Source organism: Gadus morhua, chromosome 3, assembly GCF_902167405.1.
Source record: "Gadus morhua chromosome 3, gadMor3.0, whole genome shotgun sequence".
Classification (NCBI taxonomy): Eukaryota; Metazoa; Chordata; class Actinopteri; order Gadiformes; family Gadidae; genus Gadus; species Gadus morhua.
Window position 1 is genome coordinate 22,303,929 of NC_044050.1, and position 20,655 is coordinate 22,324,583.

General features: G+C 48.9%; 1 protein-coding gene across 1 annotated transcript; it reads right to left on the reverse strand.

Moving 5' to 3' along the window:
* Window positions 1-58: 58 nt before the first annotated feature.
* On the reverse strand, window positions 59-20,577 carry LOC115540073 (apoptosis-stimulating of p53 protein 2). Its single transcript, XM_030351056.1, has 18 exons — window positions 20,061-20,577; window positions 17,409-17,556; window positions 16,981-17,082; window positions 16,403-16,458; window positions 13,840-13,926; window positions 12,713-12,884; window positions 11,196-11,374; window positions 10,143-10,307; window positions 9,087-9,282; window positions 7,780-7,842; window positions 7,603-7,655; window positions 7,154-7,466; window positions 5,917-6,626; window positions 5,614-5,751; window positions 4,937-5,070; window positions 4,002-4,168; window positions 2,248-2,435; window positions 59-1,550 (listed from the first exon to the last, which is right to left on the reverse strand). The coding sequence occupies exons 1-18, from the start codon at window positions 20,067-20,069 to the stop codon at window positions 1,509-1,511; spliced, it is 2,922 nt and encodes a 973-aa protein (XP_030206916.1). The 5' UTR covers window positions 20,070-20,577; the 3' UTR covers window positions 59-1,508.
* Window positions 20,578-20,655: the final 78 nt, after the last annotated feature.

Genomic DNA, 20,655 nt, shown 5'->3' on the forward strand with positions numbered 1-20,655 from the left:
GTTGAGGGAGTAACACCTGTGGTACTTAGGAAAATCAGTTTAAAAAAGACAAAGCTTGGCGCACCACTTTCTTTTAATATCAGCTTTCTGCCCGCCGGCGCTGTACAGACTGTTCAGCTACAGCTAGCTGGTTGCGTGCTAACAGTGATGTTAGCATGTGCTTTGATTAAGGAGGGAAATTCAACATTCATGTTCAGAGCCACACATATAGCAGGTCAGAGGTCGCATACAGAAGGTCAAAAGTTCACAGTAGAGCAATCACAGGCAGCCAGGATCAGCGACAGTTAAAAACATCAAAGTAAAGAATAAAGACAAACTATCGTCCAATCGGAGTACAGATTAAAGAGGAACTAGGGCTGTTTTCGAATTTGTCGACTATTAGTGCACTATTTAGAGTGCCACCATTGTGTAGTGTTGTCTGACATTTAGAAGCACATATTTTGTTCCCAATAGTGCCCTCCTTAAACCCACAATGCACTGTATAAAAATAATACTATTTATTTGATGCCCATGATATCCCATGATGCATAGCATTTTTTTCTGTATTTATGAATTATTTATGCCATTTACGCCACATCACTGTCGCTCTGTTTATGCGACCAATACACAGGACGCAAATGGATTCCCAGAGCATAAACCCTCCTATCCTTGTTTCCTAAATAGTGGCCTACAAAGTGTTCACCACCTAGGGAGTAGGGACTGAGGGAGCAAGTGAAGGACACGTGGGACGCGGCCTTATCATACAGAACCGGACTCCGCCTCCAGGGCACAGGTGGGCGGAGTCAGCAGGACCAGAATACATTCCACCGAGGCGGCCCTCTCTGATAGGTGGGCTCAGCTCTTCAGGCACTGATTGGTCCAATGTGTATATTTTGGGTGCTGTTGGCTAACCCATGCGTGTATGGAAGCAAATCACTGCACTAATATTTTGCCTGCATTCTACATTCACTGAGAGGTAAGAAACACACGGACCTGCTCTGGTTTCCACCCCTCTCCCCTCCTCTGATGGAACGGCCCGATCTAGCTCAAACCAAACCCTGGTGGGCGCCCAAACGGAGACTAGGAAAGAGGAGGATCACTGGGTCTTGTGAACCAATAGCAGTCAATCACGTGGTCTTGTGAACCAATAGCAGTCAATCATGTGGTCTATGGACCAATAGCAGGCAGCAGTGTATGAGGGGACCCTACGGCTTTTTGTCTGTTTGGAAACTAATTAAGTAGTGGACTTTTCTGTTTCACGGTTTCCTGCTCAACAGGAAATCTGCTTTCAAGGTAAAAGTCTTTGAGATGGTTGATTGTTCTGTCACTGTCTGCTCTACAGGAAATGTGCTTTTAAGGTTAAAGTCTTTAGGATGGTTGTTGTGCTTTTATCAGTGCTACAGTGAGGCCACACTGCTTGTTCAGTTGGATCCAACACAGGGCCCAGTCAGACCAGGTGAGGACAGTTAGACCTGGTGGGACCAGGCTGGTCTAGGTGACACCAGGCTGGACCAGGAAGACCAGGTGAGTTAAGCCAAGGTCCTCTGGCGGGGCTTAATCCTCGCATAGAGCTGAGGGAAGGAGGGAGAGAGAGAGGCAGAGAGAGGGGAAGATGGGGGGACAGAGTGAGATATTAAACTTTGTTTAAGATCTCTACTGTATGTGTGTGTATTCGTACAGCACTTGTGTGTGTGTGTATGCGTGTGTCTGTGTGCTTGTGTGTGCTTGTGAGTGTGTGTGTGTGTGCGTGTGATTGTGTGCGTGTGTAATTTTGTGTGATTGTGTGTCTGTGCATGTGTCTACGTGCTTGTCAGTGCGTGTGTCTATGTGCGTGTGTGTGTGTGTCTGTGTGTGTGTCTGTGTGTGTGTCTGTGTGTGTGTCTGTGTCTGTGTGTGTGTCTGTGTGTGCGTGTGTCTATGTGTGTGTCTGTGTCTGTGTCTATGTGTGGGTGTCTATGTGTGTGTGTGTGTGTGTGAGCGTGTGTCTATGTGTGTCTGTGCGTGTGTCTATTTGTGTGTGCGTGTGTCTATGTGTGTGTGTGCGTGTGTCTATGTGTGTGTGTGTGCGTGTGTCTCTGTGTCTGTGTGTGTGCGTGTGTCTATGTGTGTGTGTGCGTGTGTCTATGTGTGTGTGTGTGTCTCTGTGTCTCTGTGTCTGTGTGTGTCTATGTGTGTGTGTGCGTGTGTCTATGTGTGTGTGTGTGTGCGTGTATCTCTGTGTCTGTGTGTGTGTGTGTGCGTGTGTCTGTGTGTGTGTGTGTGTCCTACCCCCAGCAGGTTGCGGGCCACGTAGCCCTGGCGGCCCCCGCTGCGTGCCCACCACCAGCCCTCCTCCCTGCTCAGCACCAGCAGCCCGTCGCCCTCCTGCAGGCTGAGCTCGTCCTCCTGCTGCGCCTCGTAGTCCCAGAGGGGGTACACCGCGCCCCGGTTCATCACCCCCATCTTCTCCTGGACCCCTGGACACACAGCATGTAGAGTACACTATAGATACACTGTAGATACACAGCATGTAGAGTACACTATAGATACACTGTAGATACACAGCGTGTAGAGTACACTATAGATACACTGTAGATACACAGCATGTAGAGTACACTATAGATACACTGTAGATACACAGCATGTAGAGTACACTATAGATACACTGTAGATACACTGTAGATACACAGCGTGTAGAGTACACTGTAGATACACTTTAGATACACAGCATGTAGAGTACACTATAGATACACTGTAGATACACAGCATGTAGAGTACACTGTAGATACACAGCATGTAGAGTACACTATAGATACACTGTAGATACACAGCATGTAGAGTACACTGTAGATACACTGTAGATACACAGCATGTAGAGTACACTGTAGATACACAGCATGTAGAGTACACTATAGATACACTGTAGATACACTGTAGATACACTGTAGATACACAGCGTGTAGAGTACACTATAGATACACTGTAGATACACAGCATGTAGATACACTGTAGATACACTGTAGATACACAGCGTGTAGAGTACACTATAGATACACTGTAGATACACAGCATGTAGAGTACACTGTAGATACACTGTAGATACACAGCATGTAGAGTACACTGTAGATACACTGTAGATACACAGCATGTAGAGTACACTATAGATACACTGTAGATACACTGTAGATACACAGCGTGTAGAGTACACTATAGATACACTGTAGATACACAGCATGTAGAGTACACTGTAGATACACTGTAGATACACAGCGTGTAGAGTACACTATAGATACACTGTAGATACACAGCATGTAGAGTACACTGTAGATACACTGTAGATACACAGCATGTAGAGTACACTGTAGATACACTGTAGATACACTGTAGATACACAGCGTGTAGAGTACACTATAGATACACTGTAGACACACAGCATGTAGAGTACACTGTAGATACACTGTAGATACACTGTAGACACACAGCATGTAGAGTACACTATAGATACACTGTAGATACACAGCATGTAGAGTACACTATAGATACACTGTAGATACACAGCATGTAGAGTACACTATAGATACACTGCATCATATACACAGCATGTAGAGTACACTATAGATACACTACATCATATACACAGTATATAGAGTACACTATAAATACACAGTAGATACACTACATCATATACACGGCATATACACTTTATCATATAAACTGTGTATACACACTATATCATATACACTGTATATACACACAATATCATATACACTATATACACACCATATAATATACACTATCCATACACAATATCATGTACACTATATATACACTATATATGCAATAACATTAGATCATATACACTATATGGGACCATGTGGGACCAGGTGTCTACTGGGACCAGGTGTCTACTGGGACCAGGAGTCCACTGGGCCCAGGGGAACCAGCCCACTGGGACCAGGTCTCCACTGGGACCAGGGGGACCAGCCTACTGGGCCCTGGGGTCCACTGGGCCCAGGGGGACCAGCCCACTGGGACCTACTGACCGTAGAGGAACTGGGAGCACTGGGCGTATCCGTCCTCCAGCTCCTCACACTTGTCGGCGGCGGTCTGCTGGTCGCTGGAGGTGGTGGCGAACACGGCGGCGCCCGACTCCACCAGGAACTTACACACCTGCACGTTGTTACAGGAGGCCGCGCAGTGGAGCGGGGTCCTGGGGGGGGGGGGGGGGGGGGGGGGGGGGGGGGGGAGGGGGGGAGAGAGAGACATGAGGCAGAGGGAGAGAGGGAGGGAGAGACATGAGAGAGAGGAGGATCTTCTTTAACGGTCTACCCATCTGTCTTTCTGTCTCTCAGCCTGTCTGCCTGTCTGCCTGTTTTTCAGTCTGTCTGTCTGCCTGTCTCTCAGCCTGTCCGTCTGTGTGTGTCTGTCGCTCAGCCTGTCTGTGTGTGTCTGTCTCTCAGCCTGTCTGTCTGTGTGTGTCTGTCTCTCAGCCTGTCTGTGTGTCTGTCTCTCAGCCTGTCTGTGTGTGTCCGTCTCTCACCCTGTCTGTCTGTGTGTGTCTGTCTCTCAGCCTGTCTGTGTGTGTCTGTCTCTCAGCCTGTCTGTCTGTGTGTCTGTCTCTGAGCCTGTCTCTCTGTCTCTCAGCCTGTCTGTCTGTGTGTGTCTGTCTGTCCGCGTGTCTGTGTGTCTTTCTCTCAGCCTGTCTGTGTGTCTGTCTCTGAGCCTGTCTGTCCGCGTGTCTGTCTCTCAGTCTTTCTGTCTCTCAGCCTGTCTGTGTGTCTGTCTCTCAGCCTGTCTGTCTGTGTGTCTGTCTCTCAGCCTGTCTGTCTGTGTGTGTCTGTCTCTCAGCCTGTCTGTCTGTGTGTCTGTCTCTCAGTCTGTCTGTGTGTGTCTGTCTCTCAGTCTGTCTGTGTGTCTGTCTCTCAGCCTGTCTGTGTGTGTCTGTCTCTCAGCCTGTCTGTCTGCGTGTGGTACTGACCACCCGTCGCTGTCGGCGGCGTTGACGTTGACTCCGAACTGGACGAGGAACTTGACGATCTCCACGTGTCCGGCGCACACGGCGTTGTGCAGCGCCGTGATGCCCTCATCGTTAGGGAGGCTGGGGTCCTCCACCTGCAGAGACACCTGTCAGTCACCTGCACACCTGTCAGTCACCTGCACACCTGTCAGTCACCTGCACCACTGTCCATCATCTACACACCTGTCAATCATCTACACACCTGTCAATCATCTAGACCTGTCAGTCACCTGCACCACTGTCAATCATCTACACACCTGTCAATCATCTGCACAACTGTCAATCATCTGCACACCTGTCAGTCACCAGCACACCTCTCAATCACCTACACACCTATCATTAATCTGCACACCTGTCAGTCACCTGCACACCTGTCAATCATCTACACACCTGTCAATCACCTGCCCACCTATCAGTCACCTTCACACCTTTCAACCACCTACCCAGCTGTCAGTCATCTACACACTTGTCAATCAACCACACATCTGTCAGTCATCACTAGTCTATTAAGTGGCCACTAGGTGATTATTATTGACGACCATCGCCAAGCCTTCTACGCTTGAGGAGCCAGTAATGACCACTTAGGAGACAATGAGGTGGGAGTCGAGGAGGTAGGAGGGGAGCAGGAGGGGCCTCACGTCGTAGATGACCCTCTGGACCAGGTCGTACTCCCCCTCCAGGGAGGAGTCCAGCAGCAGGGCCAGCGGGTTGAAGCGGACCCTCATCCCGTGGTTGGTCCGTTCAGAACCCGCCTGCCGCAGGTTGGACCTCTTACCCTGCAGGGAGGATCTGGATCACAACCAGCACACAGAGGTGTGTGTGTGTGTGTGTGTGTGTGTGTGTGTGTGTGTGTGTGTGTGTGTGTGTGTGTGTGTGTGTGTGTGTGTGTGTGTGTGTGTGTGTGTGTGTGTGTGTGCGCGCGTGTGTGTGCGTGCACTGACCGGGGGCGGGGTGGCCTCTGCGGTGACCTCAGGCTCCTCCTCCTTCTTCTGACCCCTGCAGGTGTAAGGGGGCGGGGGGTAGGGAGGGAACTCGTCCTGGGTGGGGGGTGCCCTCCCCTCTCCCCCCTCGTCCTCCTCCAGGGGGGGCGGCAGGGCGTGAGAGGAGGAGGAGGAGTCAGGGAGGGGGGAGCGGGGGGGCAGAGGAGGCGGGCCCTCGCCTCGCCGCTCCTCGCTCTCCGCCCCCACCGGGCGGAGGCCGTCGCGCGAGGCGGTCCCCGCGGAGACCGGCTCCACGGTCTCCATGGCGGCCAGGGTGGTCTTCTGGTAGAGCAGCTTCTGGATGTTGGGCCCCCCGGGGCCCTCGGGCTCCGTGATGGAGGAGCGCTTCTTCAGCGGCCGCGGGGCGAGGCGCAGCCGCCGCCGCAGCGCGTCCAGGTCGGCGTCGCTAGGGTTACGGTGGGGGTGCTGGGACAGGAAGGGGAGGAGCTTGGTGGGGCTGAGGGGCCGGGGGGCGGTGCGCTCCGCCGGCTCCGGAGCCTCGCCGGCGGGGGTGACGGAGGTGGAGGCGGTCGAGGAGGAGGTGGAGGTGGAGAAGGGGCAGGCTCCGCCCAGCAGCTCCGGTTCCTCGCCGTCGGATAGACACGATCCAAAATGGACGCCGCTGTCTGACTGCTGCCCCCCGCTGGCCGGGAGGAGGGGCTTCCCGTACACTGAGGTCAGAGGGCACACAAAGACAGAGTCACATGACCTGGCCAACAGGAGACCCAACCATTGAGTTACAGAAGACAATGCTCTCTCTCGGCGGTAACATTATGGGATGGGCTAACAGTAGTAACGGATCAGAATACTAATAAACAATGAGATAGTGATGAGAACCAACGGTACTATTTGATCATTTAACAGCTACTGTGAGCACCAGGTGGGAGTACCTCTGGCCTGAGTACTAGTATTAGTAGAACCAGGTGGGGGTACCTCTGGCCTGAGTACTAGTATTAGTAGAACCAGGTGGGGGTACCTCTGGCCTGAGTACTAGTATTAGTAGAACCAGGGGGGGGGTACCTCTGGCCTGAGTACTAGTATTAGTAGAACCAGGGGGGGGGGGTACCTCTGGTCTGAGTACTAGTATTAGTAGAACCAGCTGGGGGTACCTCTGGCCTGAGTACTAGTATTAGTAGAACCAGGGGGGGGGGGTACCTCTGGTCTGAGTACTAGTATTAGTAGAACCAGCTGGGGGTACCTCTGGCCGGGCCGCGGGGCAGGGTCCCGCCCCCCGCCTTGGCGTGCGAGGCGTGGGTCGTGTACATGGAGTAGATGGACGACGTTGCCACCGTCTTGGGCTTCTGCAGCAGCGGGGGCATGGCTGGAGGCGGGTCAGGGGTGAAAGGTCGCACGGCCGCGGCCGGCGTCTTGTCCTGCTTGTGGGGGAGGGGCAGGGTGTGGCACTGGCTGGCCGGGCCCCGGGTTCTGCCTGCGCCGGTCCCGGGGCTGTAGGGGGTCGGGGTCGGGGTGAAGAGTCTGGGTTTACTGGGCACCGGGGGGGCCGTCTTCAACTGAGAGAGGAAGGAAACCCACCTGGTTAGCCTGAGAGGTACCGTTAGTTAGCAGGATACCCAGGTCACAAAGGCAAGGCAGGGCAAATTAATGAAGCTCAAGTTGGTTAGATTGACAGCTGGTCTGGTCCTATACCTGCGAGTCTGCGGTGGTCCGAGATGGAACAGGGGGCGGGACATCAAAGTCATCTAGAAGTGCGACAGAAAGGGGTGGAGTTAAAACACACGCAAACAAGTTCGGACACGCCCCTATGGCTGTGAAGACACCCCCTATGTAGGACACGCCCACAGGAAGTGAGTGTGTTTGGGTCACCTGTGTCGTGGCGGTGCTGGGCGGACATGCGGGGGAGGGTGGAGGAGTGTGCGGTCTGGAAACCTGCAGGGCGGAGAGCAGAGTAGCAGCCGGTGAGTGGGACATCATCACCACTACACCCTGACACCATCACCACTACACCCTGACATCATCACCACTACACCCTGACATCATAACCCTACACCCTGACATCATCACACTACACCCTGACATCATCACCACTACACCCTGACATCATAACCCTACACCCTGACATCATCACCCTACACCATCACCCTACACCCTGACATCATCACCACTACACCCTGACACCATCACCACTACACCCTGACATCATCACCCTACACCCTGACATCATAACCCTACACCCTGACACCATCACCACTACACCCTGACATCATCACCACTACACCCTGACATCATCACCACTACACCCTGACATCATCACACTACACCCTGACACCATCACCACTACACCCTGACACCATCACCACTACACCCTGACATCATCACCACTACACCCTGACATCATCACCACTACACCCTGACATCATCACACTACACCCTGACACCATCACCACTACACCCTGACATCATCACCCTACACCCTGACATCATAACCCTACACCCTGACATCATCACCCTACACCATCACCCTAAACCCTGACATCATCACCACTACACCCTGACATCATCACCACTACACCCTGACATCATCACCCTACACCCTGACATCATAACCCTACACCCTGACATCATCACCCTACACCATCACCCTACACCCTGACACCATCACCACTACACCCTGACATCATCACCCTACACCCTGACATCATAACCCTACACCCTGACATCATCACCCTGCACCCTGACATCATCACCCTGCACCCTGACATCATAACCCTACACCCTGACATCATCGTCCTATACCTCCCTGACATCATAACCACTACACCCTGACATCACCATCCCCACATCACTCTCCACAGGTGCTACAGGTGTCTCTTCAGGTTCTACAGGTGTCTCTACAAGTGTCCCTACAGATGTTCCTACAGGTGGTACAGGTGTCTCTACAGTTGCTACAGGTGTCTCTACAGGTTCAACAGGTGTCTCTACAGGTGCTACAGGTGTCTCTACAGGTGCTACAGGTGTCTCTACAGGTGCTACAGGTGTCTCTACAGGTGGTACAGGTGTCTCTACAGGTGGTACAGGTGTCTCTACAGGTGGTACAGGTGTCTCTACAGGTGTTACATGTCCGTCTACAGCTGGTACAGGTGTCTCTACAGGTGCTACAGGTGTGTGTGTACCTGAGGAGGGCTTGGCGGGTAGGGGTGGGGGTATCAGAGCTGGATCAGGTGAGTAACCCTCCGGGTACGATGTCTTCCCCAGTACCTCCTGTCGTTGGGGTACGGGGGGCCCCTGGGGGCCACAGGACTGGATGTATGGCCCCACGGCCGCCACCCTGGAGGGAGCACTGGGCTGGGGGGGCTGGCAGTCCAACACCTGGACCAGGGGACGGACATAAAGATAAACAGGTGTTCTTATGTTTGGTTAGGGCTGGGGGAGATGGGTTAGGGCTGGGGGAGATGAATGGGTTAGGGTTAGGGCAGATGGGTTAGGGTTAGGGCAGATGTGTTAGGGTTAGGGCAGATGGGTTAGGGTTAGGGCAGATGGGTTAGGGTTAGGCTAGATGGGTTAGGGTTAGGTGAGATGGGTTAGGGTGAGGGCAGATGGGTTAGGGTTAGGGCAGATGGGTTAGGGTTAGGGCAGATGGGTTAGGGTTCGGGCAGATGTTTAGAGTTAGGTGAGATGGGTTAGGGTTAGGGTTGGGATTAGGTGAGAAGTTTTAGGGTAAGGGTTAGGGTTAGGTGAGATGTGTTAGGGTTAGGGTTGGGATTAGGTGAGATGTTTAAGGGTAAGGGTTAGGGTTAGGTGAGATGTTTAAGGGTAAGGGTTAGGGTTAGGTGAGATGTTTTAGGGTAAGGGTTAGGGTTAGGTGAGCTGGACTAGGTTTAGGGTTAGGGTTAGGTGAGATGTTTTAGGGTAAGGGTTAGGGTTAGGTGAGCTGGACTAGGTTTAGGGTTAGGGTTAGGTGAGATGGGATAGGGTTAGGGTTGGGATTAGGTGAGATGTTTTAGGGTAAGGGTTAGGGTTAGGTGAGCTGGACTAGGTTTAGGGTTAGGGTTAGGTGAGATGTTTTAGGGTAAGGGTTAGGGTTAGGTGAGCTGGACTAGGTTTAGGGTTAGGGTTAGGTGAGATGTTTTAGGGTAAGGGTTAGGGTTAGGTGAGCTGGACTAGGTTTAGGGTTAGGGTTAGGTGAGATGGGATAGGGTTAGGCTCTGTGTTGGGTCCTGGGGGCGTACCGGCGGGCTCTCCTTGGTGTTCAGCGCTGCCTTCTTCTTCCAGAGCCGCTGCCGCAGCTCGGCCACACGGCGCTCCATCACGCCCACCTCCGTGTTGCGCCGCGTCAGGGTGTCCCGGTGCTGCTGGAGCCGCGCCCCCTGCTCCTGGTTCAGCCTGCTGCGCAACTGAACCCAGGGCTCGTCACTCACTGGTTCAGCCTGCTGCGCAACTGGTACCAGGGCTAGTCACTCACTGGTTCAGCCTGCTGCGCAACTGGTACCAGGGCTAGTCACTCACTGGTTCAGCCTGCTGCGCAACTGGTACCAGGGCTAGTAACTCACTGGTTCAGCCTGCTGTCTACCTGGTACCAGGGCTAGTCACTCACTGGTTCAGCCTGCTGTCTACCTGGTATCAGGGTTAGTCACTCACTGATTCAGCCTGCTGTCTACCTGGTACCAGGGCTAGTCACTCACTGGTTCAGCCTGCTGTCTACCTGGTACCAGGGTTAGTCACTCACTGGTCCAGCCTGCTGTCTACCTGGTATCAGGGTTAGTCACTCACTGGTTCAGCCTGCTGTCTACCTGGTACCAGGGTTAGTCACTCACTGGTTCAGCCTGCTGTCTACCTGGTACCAGGGCTAGTCACTCACTGGTTCAGCCTGCTGTCTACCTGGTACCAGGGTTAGTCACTCACTGGTCCAGCCTGCTGTCTACCTGGTATCAGGGTTAGTCACTCACTGGTTCAGCCTGCTGTCTACCTGGTACCAGGGTTAGTCACTCACTGGTTCAGCCTGCTGTCTACCTGGTACCAGGGTTAGTCACTCATATAGCTTGCCCCTGGTTCAGCCTGCTGTAGTCACTAACATAGTTAGGTTAGTGGTTGTAATCAGGCTAGGGTAAGTAGTAACTAAGGTAAGCAGGGTATGGTTAGTGGTAACCAGGTTGGGTTAGTGGCAACTAAGGTAACCAGGGTAGGGTTTATGGTAACCAAGGTAGGGTTAGTGGCAACCAGGGTAGGGTTGGCGGTAACCAGGGTAACCATGGTATGGTTAGCGTAAGCTACGGGCAAGCTACCTGTAGCTCCTTATACAGCAGGTCCAGCTGGGTGGCGTGGGCGGGGCTTTGGGGGGACGGCTCCGCCCTGCTCCTCAGGCTCTGCAGCTGTTGGTTGAGCTCCTCCACCCTCGCCACGGCAGCCAGCAGCTCCCGCTGCTTCTGCTGGAACAGCCCCGACATCTGCTCCACCTCCTCCACTACACACACAGGAAGTACGTATATAGTAGGGTCTGACCTAGTGTTAGTATAGGTAGTACATATACTGAGTATAGTAGGACCTAGTGTTAGTACTAGGTTAGTATACATATAGTAGGATCTGACCTAGTGTTACTATAGGTAGTGCATATACTGAGTATAGTAGGACCCAGTGTTAGTATAGGTAGTATATATAGTAGGGTCTGACCTAGTGTAACTATAGGTAGTACATATACTGTGTATAGTAGGACCCAGTGTAAGCATAGGTAGTATATAGAGTAGGGTCTGACCTAGTGTTAGTATAGGTAGTGCATATACTGAGTATAGTAGGACCTAGTATTAGTACTAGGTTAGTATACATATAGTAGGGTCTGACCTAGTGTTACTATAGGTAGTACATATACTGTGTATAGTAGGACCCAGTGTAAGTATAGGTAGTATATAGAGTAGGGTTATATAGAGTAGGGTCTGACCTAGTACTAGGTTAGCATACATATAGTAGGGTCTGAACAAGTATTAGTACTACGTTATTATATGTAGAGTAGGGTCTGACCTAGTGTTAGTACTAGGTTAGTATACATATAGTAGGGTCTGAGCTAGTATTAGTACTACGTTATTATATGTAGAGTAGGGTCTGACCTAGTGCTAGTGTAGGTAGTATAGAGTAGTGCTAGTGTAGGTAGTATAGAGTAGTGCTAGTGTAGGTAGTCTATAGCGGCGGAGGTCTGACATAGTGCTAGTGTAGGTAGTATAGAGTAGTGTCTGACCTAGTGCTAGTGTAGGTGGTATAGAGTAGTGCTAGTGTAGGTAGTATAGAGTAGTGCTAGTGTAGGTAGTCTATAGCGGCGGGGGTCTGACCTAGTGCTAGTGTAGGTAGTATAGAGTAGGGTCTGACCTAGTGCTAGTGTAGGTAGTATAGAGTAGGGTCTGACCTAGTGCTAGTGTAGGTAGTCTATAGCGGCGGGGGTCTGACCTAGTGCTAGTGTAGGTAGTATAGAGTAGTGCTAGTGTAGGTAGTATAGAGTAGTGTCTGACCCAGTGCTAGTGTAGGTGGTATAGAGTAGTGCTAGTGTAGGTTGTATAGAGTAGTGCTAGTGTAGGTAGTCTATAGCGGCGGGGGTCTGACCTAGTGCTAGTGTAGGTAGTATAGAGTAGGGTCTGACCTAGTGCTAGTGTAGGTAGTATAGAGTAGGGTCTGACCTAGTGCTAGTGTAGGTAGTATAGAGTAGGGTCTGACCTAGTGCTAGTGTAGGTAGTATAGAGTAGTGTCTGACCCAGTGCTAGTGTAGGTGGTATAGAGTAGTGCTAGTGAAGGTAGTTTATAGCGGCGGGGGTCTGACCTAGCTTGCTGTTGCTGAGGCGTTTCTGCTCCACCTGGGTGCGGACGGCCCGGACCCTCCTCAGCTTGGTCTCCTGGGTCAGGGCGTTCTCCCTCAGCTGGAGGAGGCGCTCCTGATCCGACCTCTGCACCTCCTGCAGCTCCTGCTGCCTCAGGGAGCGCAGCCTCTGCTCCTGGAGGGGCCGTGGTCAGAAACCAACCTAGTATCAAACCTGAACTAACCATACCTGAACAAACCACATCTAACCAAGCCAAACCTAACCACAACCAACCATACCTGAAGTAACCGCAACCAACCATACCTCAACTAACTACATCTCACCATACCTAAACTAACCACAACCATCCATACCTAAACTAACCATATTTTAACTAACTACATCTAACCATACCTAAACTAACCACAACCAACCATACTTAAACTAACCATATCTCAATGAACCACATCTAACCATACCTGAACTAACCACATCTAACCATACCTAAACTAACCATGCCTCAACTAACCATACCTCAACGAACCACATCTAACCATACCTGAACTAACCACATCTAACCATACCTAAACTAACCATGCCTCAACTAACAATGCCTAAACTAACCATACCTCAACGAACCACATCTAACCATACCTGAACTTCAACTAACCACATCTAACCATACCCAAACTAACCACATCTAACCATACCCAAACTAACCACATCTAATCCTACCTAATATAACCTACCCATACCTGAACTAAATAGAACTAACCCTACATGAACTAACCACAGCGGAACTAACCACATCTAACCATACCTAAACCAACTAAATTCAACCATACCTGAACTCACCATTCTCTTTAACCTTATACCTAAACTAACCACATCTAACCTAATACATTAAGTAACCACATCTAATCATACCTAAACTAACCACAACCAACCACAACTAAAATAACCATCTATAAATTGATAATTCACTTAACCATCTCTGATTAAAGTACTTATCTACTGGTTGTAGTACTCGTGGCAGTACTTAACCATCTCTGATTATAGTACTTTACTGGTGGTAGTACTCATAGCAGTATTTAACCATCTCTGATTATAGTACTTGTGTACTGGTAGTAGTAGCAGTCCATCACGTTACCTTGGAGACCAGTAGTTGCTGTGTAACATGGATCTGTTCTTGTTGTCGCGTCGCCATGTCCTGTAGGTCAGCTAGAGTCCAGGAAACCTACCACAATAATACCAATAAGTACTGTGTACCACAATACTACCAAATAATCAATACTGTGTACCACAATACTACCATCAATACTGTGTACCACAATACTACCAATCAATACTGTGTACCACAATACTACCAATCAGTACTGTGTACCACAATACTACCAATAAGTACTGTGTACCACAATACTACCAATAAATACTGTGTACCACAATACTACCATCAATACTGTGTACCACAATACTACCATCAATACTGTGTACCACAACTACCATCAATACTGTGTACCACAATACTACCATCAATACTGTGTACCACAACTACCATCAATACTGTGTACCACAACTACCATCAATACTGTGTACCACAATACTACCATCAATACTGTGTACCACAACTACCATCAATACTGTGTACCACAATAGTACCATCAATACTGTGTACCACAATACTACCAATAAATACTGTGTACCACAACTACCAATACATACTGTGTACCACAATACTACCAATAAATATTGTGTACCATAACTACCATCAATACTGTGTACCACAATACTACCATCAATACTGTGTACCACAATACTACCAATCAATACTGTGTACCACAACTACCGATCAATACTGTGTACCACAATACTACCAATCAATACTGTGTACCACAACTACCATCAATACTGTGTACCATAATACTACCAATGAGTACTGTGTACCACAATACTACCAATACCTACTGTGTACCACAATACTACCAATCAATATTGTGTACCACAACTACCATCAATACTGTGTACCACAATACTACCAATCAATACTGTGTACCACAATACTACCAATCAATACTGTGTACCACAATACTACCAATCAATACTGTGTACCACAATACTACCAATCAATACTGTGTACCACAACTACCGATCAACACTGTGTACCACAATACTACAAATCAATACTGTGTACCACAACTACCATCAATACTGGGTACCACAATACTACCAATAAGTACTGTGTACCACAATACTACCAATCAATACTGTGTACCACAATACTACCAATAAATACTGTGTACCACAACTACCATCAATACTGTGTACCACAATACTACCAATCAATACTGTGTACCACAACTACCATCAATACTGTGTACCACAATACTACCATCAATACTGTGTACCACAATACTACCAATAAATACTGTGTACCACAACTACCAATACATACTGTGTACCACAATACTACCAATAAATATTGTGTACCATAACTACCATCAATACTGTGTACCACAATACTACCATCAATACTGTGTACCACAATACTACCAATCAATACTGTGTACCACAACTACCGATCAATACTGTGTACCACAATACTACCAATCAATACTGTGTACCACAACTACCATCAATACTGTGTACCATAATACTACCAATGAGTACTGTGTACCACAATACTACCAATACCTACTGTGTACCACAATACTACCAATCAATATTGTGTACCACAACTACCATCAATACTGTGTACCACAATACTACCAATCAATACTGTGTACCACAATACTACCAATCAATACTGTGTACCACAATACTACCAATCAATACTGTGTACCACAATACTACCAATCAATACTGTGTACCACAACTACCGATCAACACTGTGTACCACAATACTACAAATCAATACTGTGTACCACAACTACCATCAATACTGGGTACCACAATACTACCAATAAGTACTGTGTACCACAATACTACCAATCAATACTGTGTACCACAATACTACCAATAAATACTGTGTACCACAACTACCATCAATACTGTGTACCACAATACTACCAATCAATACTGTGTACCACAACTACCATCAATACTGTGTACCACAATACTACCATCAATACTGTGTACCACAATACTACCAATCAATACTGTTTACCACAACTACCATCAATACTGTGTACCACAATACTACCATCAATACTGTGTACCACAATACTACCAATACATACTCTGTGTTGTAATGCTACCAATAAATATTGTGTACCACAATACTACCAATAAATACTGTGTACCACAATACTACCAATAAATACTATGTACCACAATACTACCAATACATACTCTGTGTCGCAATACAACCAATAAATATTGCGTACCACAATACTACCAATAAATACTGTGACCACAATACTACCAATACATACTCTGTACCTCAATAGTACCAATAAATACTGTGTACCACAATACTACCAATAAATACTGTGTACAACAACACTACCAATATATACTCAGTACACAATACTACCAATAAATACTGTGTACCTCAATGCTCCCCATAAATACTGTGTGCTACCATACAACCTAATAAATATTGTACAACACAACACCAGAATAGACAAAACTACAAATAAAGCAAAGCTAGCCAAGAAAAGAACATTGGACTTAACACTAGAGGCGTTGAAGGGGTGCTAACAGCGTTGGCTCACCGAGTTCTCTGAGAACAACGTCTTGGCAAACCTCTGGTCATCAGCGGTTGGCCTGACTGGAGGGATACAATGAGTTAGCATGGCTGATAGCACTGCTAGCCTCCACCACAAGTTAGTATAGCTGCAGTCAGAACTAGCATTTAAACAACAATTTAACATAGCCGCCATCATAGCTAGCTTCTGCGCAATCTAGTACAGCCTAGCATTGTCTCAGTATGAAGCGCAGCATGTTAGCTTGTTAGCAGTTGTATCTGAAGGTGGCTTGTGTCTCAGGATTCAGCGTAGCATGTTAGCAGTTGTATCTGAAGGTGGCTTGTGTCTCAGGATTCAGCGTAGCATGTTAGCATGTGTATCTGGAGGAGGCTGGTGTCTCAGGATGAAGTGTAGCATGTTAGCATGTGTACCTGGGGGTGGTTGGTGTCTCAGGATGAAGCGTAGCCTGTTAGCATGTTAGCATGTGTACCTGGAGGTGGATGGTGTCTCAGGATGAATCAAGCCTGTTAGCATGTTAGCATGTGTACCTGAAAGTGGCTGCTGTCTCAAGATGAGGCGTAGCCTGTTAGCATGTTAGCATGTACCTGGAGGTGGCTGGTGCCTCAGGATGTAGCGTAGCTCCTCTCCCTGCTGTCCCCAGCGCTGCAACACGTCCTGCATCCGCTCACAGTCCGACACCACACGCTCTAAACACATGTTACAAAACATATAAACAACAGGTATTGGTAGTGTGTTGATCATGTATTGATCATGTATTGGTAATGTAAGGTTATTCATAATGTATTGATTGTATATCGATCATGTATGGGTGAGGTAAGGTCAGTGATGAGGTATTGATATCATAGTTTTAGTGAATTGGCATCAAAGGGTAGTAGACAGCATTTGTTGTTTATGTATTGATCATGTTTTGGTATCAAAGGGTATGGATAAGTGTTGATAATGTATTGACCATGCATTGACACTGTGAAGGTATCAATCATGGATTGGTAGTGTAGGGTATTGATCAGGGTACCCGTGTCCCTCCACAGCTCGGCCAGGTAGCACTGGCTCTCCCCTGGCTCTCTGCAGATCTCCAGGACGTCCCGACACAGCGTCTCCGGGGTAACGGGGACCTCAGCGACGTGCTGCTCGCTGCTGCTCAGGTACACTGTCAGGAACATCTGGAGGGAAAACACGCCGGTTGCCATGACTACGAGCGACGGTCATCATGAACGCGCGAAACAGCAGCCGTCATGTCACCATATCTCACATAAGTGGTTCACCGGTGAAAACCTGACACGGGTTCGACTGGATCGATCAGAACCTTAAAGACGAGCCGCAGCGCATTCAGAGCTCAGCAGAGCAGAAGCAGCGATCTAAACGCTTGGTTTCACTCAATAACAATTATAACATATCCATATCAATTGACCCCAGCTCTGTGTTATAACGAATCAGTGGGTGGCCCTACAATGGAGAGGGTTTGGATATAGAACGGCATCATTCAGTTTGTGTTAGGGTGACGGGAGGTCCCGTGGTCTGTACTGCTAAATACTCAGGTAAATACTACAATAACAGGTACTCTACAGTAACCTACATGAAGCATCGCCACGTGACAACATCACGGCTACTGTCCACACACGTCCTACAGATGGGGACAGTTCCTTATCCCCATAGGTTAAGGAACTTTATTGCAAAGATAATACAATTCCGTACCCAGCGGAGTGACTCATGCATTCATCCAGATCCTCACGACACCTCTACACATACAGAATGCAGACAGACATACAGACAGGGGGGGAGGGAGGGAAAGACAGGCCGGGAGGGAGAGACAGGCTGGCCGGGAGGGAGGGAGGGAGGGAGGGAGGGAGAGGGAGACAGGCTGTCAGACAGACAATGTCCTAGAAAGAGCAGTAAGTGGAGCAGGGTTGGGTTTGAGGAACAGGAAGTGGGTCACAGCGTTCACCTTATGATGAATAGGAGGTACTGTTGGCCGATCAGAAGCCTTGGGAGGGGCCCCGCCCACACAGCAGGGTTGGGGGGGAACGATGTGGAGTGTGTGGGTGGGTGTGTGTGTGTGTGTGTGTGTGTGTGTGTGTGTGTGTGTGTGTGTGTGTGTGTGTGTGTGTGTGTGTGTGTGTGTGTGTGTGTGTGTGTGTGTGTGTGTGTGTGTGTGCGTGTATTTGTGTGTGAGTATGTGTGTGTGGGGTGTGCGTATGCGAGTTTATGAGTAAGTGTGGGGAGTGTGTGTGTGAGTATGTGTGTGTGAGTGTGTGTGACCGGTGGCACATCGGGACCATATGGTGTTAGGGTCACATGACTAGGAATAAAGGCCCCTCCCCCCCTCCCAGCAGGGGAGGGGGGAGGGGCAGTAAAGGTTGAATTCATCTTCTGAATATCCAACGTGGGTAATGCCTTCCTCTCCTCCAGGAATGTAAAACTACTATCCTCCCGCTATCATACTGCCTCTCCCTTATGATCCCTCCATCATTCTGTCTCTCCTCTAATGCCTCCATCATTCTGTCTCTATCATCCCTCCATCATTCTGTCTCCTCCATCATCTCTCTATCATTCTGTCTCCCCTCATTCATCCATCATTCTGTCTCTATCATCCCTCCATCATTCTGTCTCCTCCATCATCTCTCAATCATTTTGCCTCTCCTCTATCATCCCTCCATCAATCTGTCTCTCCTCTAATCCCTCTATCTCTCTTTCATCCCTCCATCATTTTGTCTCTCCTCCATCATTCTGTCGCCTCTCATCTCTCCATCATTTTGTCTCTTCTCTATCATGCCTTCATGATTCTGTCTCTCTTCTCATCTCTCCATCATTGTCTCCTCTCATCTCTCCATCATTCTGTCTCTTCTATATCATCCCTTCATCACTCTGTCTCTCCTCTCATCTCTCCATCCTTCTGTCTCTTCTATATCATCCCTTCATAATACTGTATCTCCTCTCATCTCTCCATCATTCTGTCTCTTCTCATCTCTCCATCATTCTGTCTCTTCTATATCATCCCTTCATAATACTGTCTCTCCTCTCATCTCTCCATCATTCTGTCTCTTCTATATCATCCCTCCATCATTCTGTCTCCTCTCATCTCTCCATCATTCTGTCTCTTCTCTATCATCCCTCCATCATTCTGTCTCTCCTCTATCATCCCTCCATCATTCTGTCTCTCCTCTATCATCCCTCCATCCTAATGTCTATCTTCTCTCCATCATTCTGTCTCTCCTCCATCATCATCATCATCATCATCATCAATCTATCGGATGGGACATTTTGATAGATTCGATTGAATCATAGGCTTATGAGAAAAATAGAAAGTCTCCCATCATTTGAACTTTATAATTGATGGTTTCCTCTTCTACCCGATAGAGAACCAAGCTCTGTTGTCATGGAGACTACCCGCAGAACAACCGACCATCCAGACAGGAAGTAGATCACTTCTCCATCCTCCTCAAACAGGTAGACAGGTGAGTGAACAGGTCGACTGGACACACACACACACACACACACACACACACACACACACAAGAGTACAAACTACCCGAACTATTCTCCGGTCCGAAGTGATCGGTCAGTAAAAGCTGATGTTGGATCATGAACTGCTGATCGAACAAATTCAGTCGCTCGGTGAGAGCGAATAAGAATGTAAATGTGTAGAGATAGGTTAGGTTGGTCTTACCGGCATCATGTTGACGGTTCCACTTCGACGTTACATCCACACTCGAGCGAGCTCCGGTTCTCCCGTCTGAACGCAGTGTCCTGGTGTTTATCTACGACCTGTTGCAACACACGACCTGTTCTCAAGCCAGAGCTGGGCGGAAAATAATTAATTCTAAACCAGGAAATTCACCAGAAGACTCGGCGACGGTGACGCCTTTGCTCGGTTCGCTCCGAATTATAAACTGATCTGAACAAAGAGCTCCGCAGCTCAAGCCACGAGTGCGGACCTGCACTTTAATCCGATGGCAGCCACGAGCATTTACATCACGACTCAATCAGGCGTCGATCCCTTCTTACCAGGGTTCCCTAGCAACCGCGAGACACCGCCCCCTGGTTACCGGAGGATGCTGCAGCGGTGACGGTTCGTTGTGACGCCTCCTGCTGTGCAGCAGCCAACCGACTGGCCAATCAGCTCACAGAATAACAAGCCGGCATCGACCATATGGACGCAGAGCGACGCCGGTGTAGTTGTGCTGCCTGCATTTGAATAGTGTAAGCCTTCTGCTGGGCACGACCTACTCTGACGTCAAAGCCATCATTTTAGTTCGTAACAG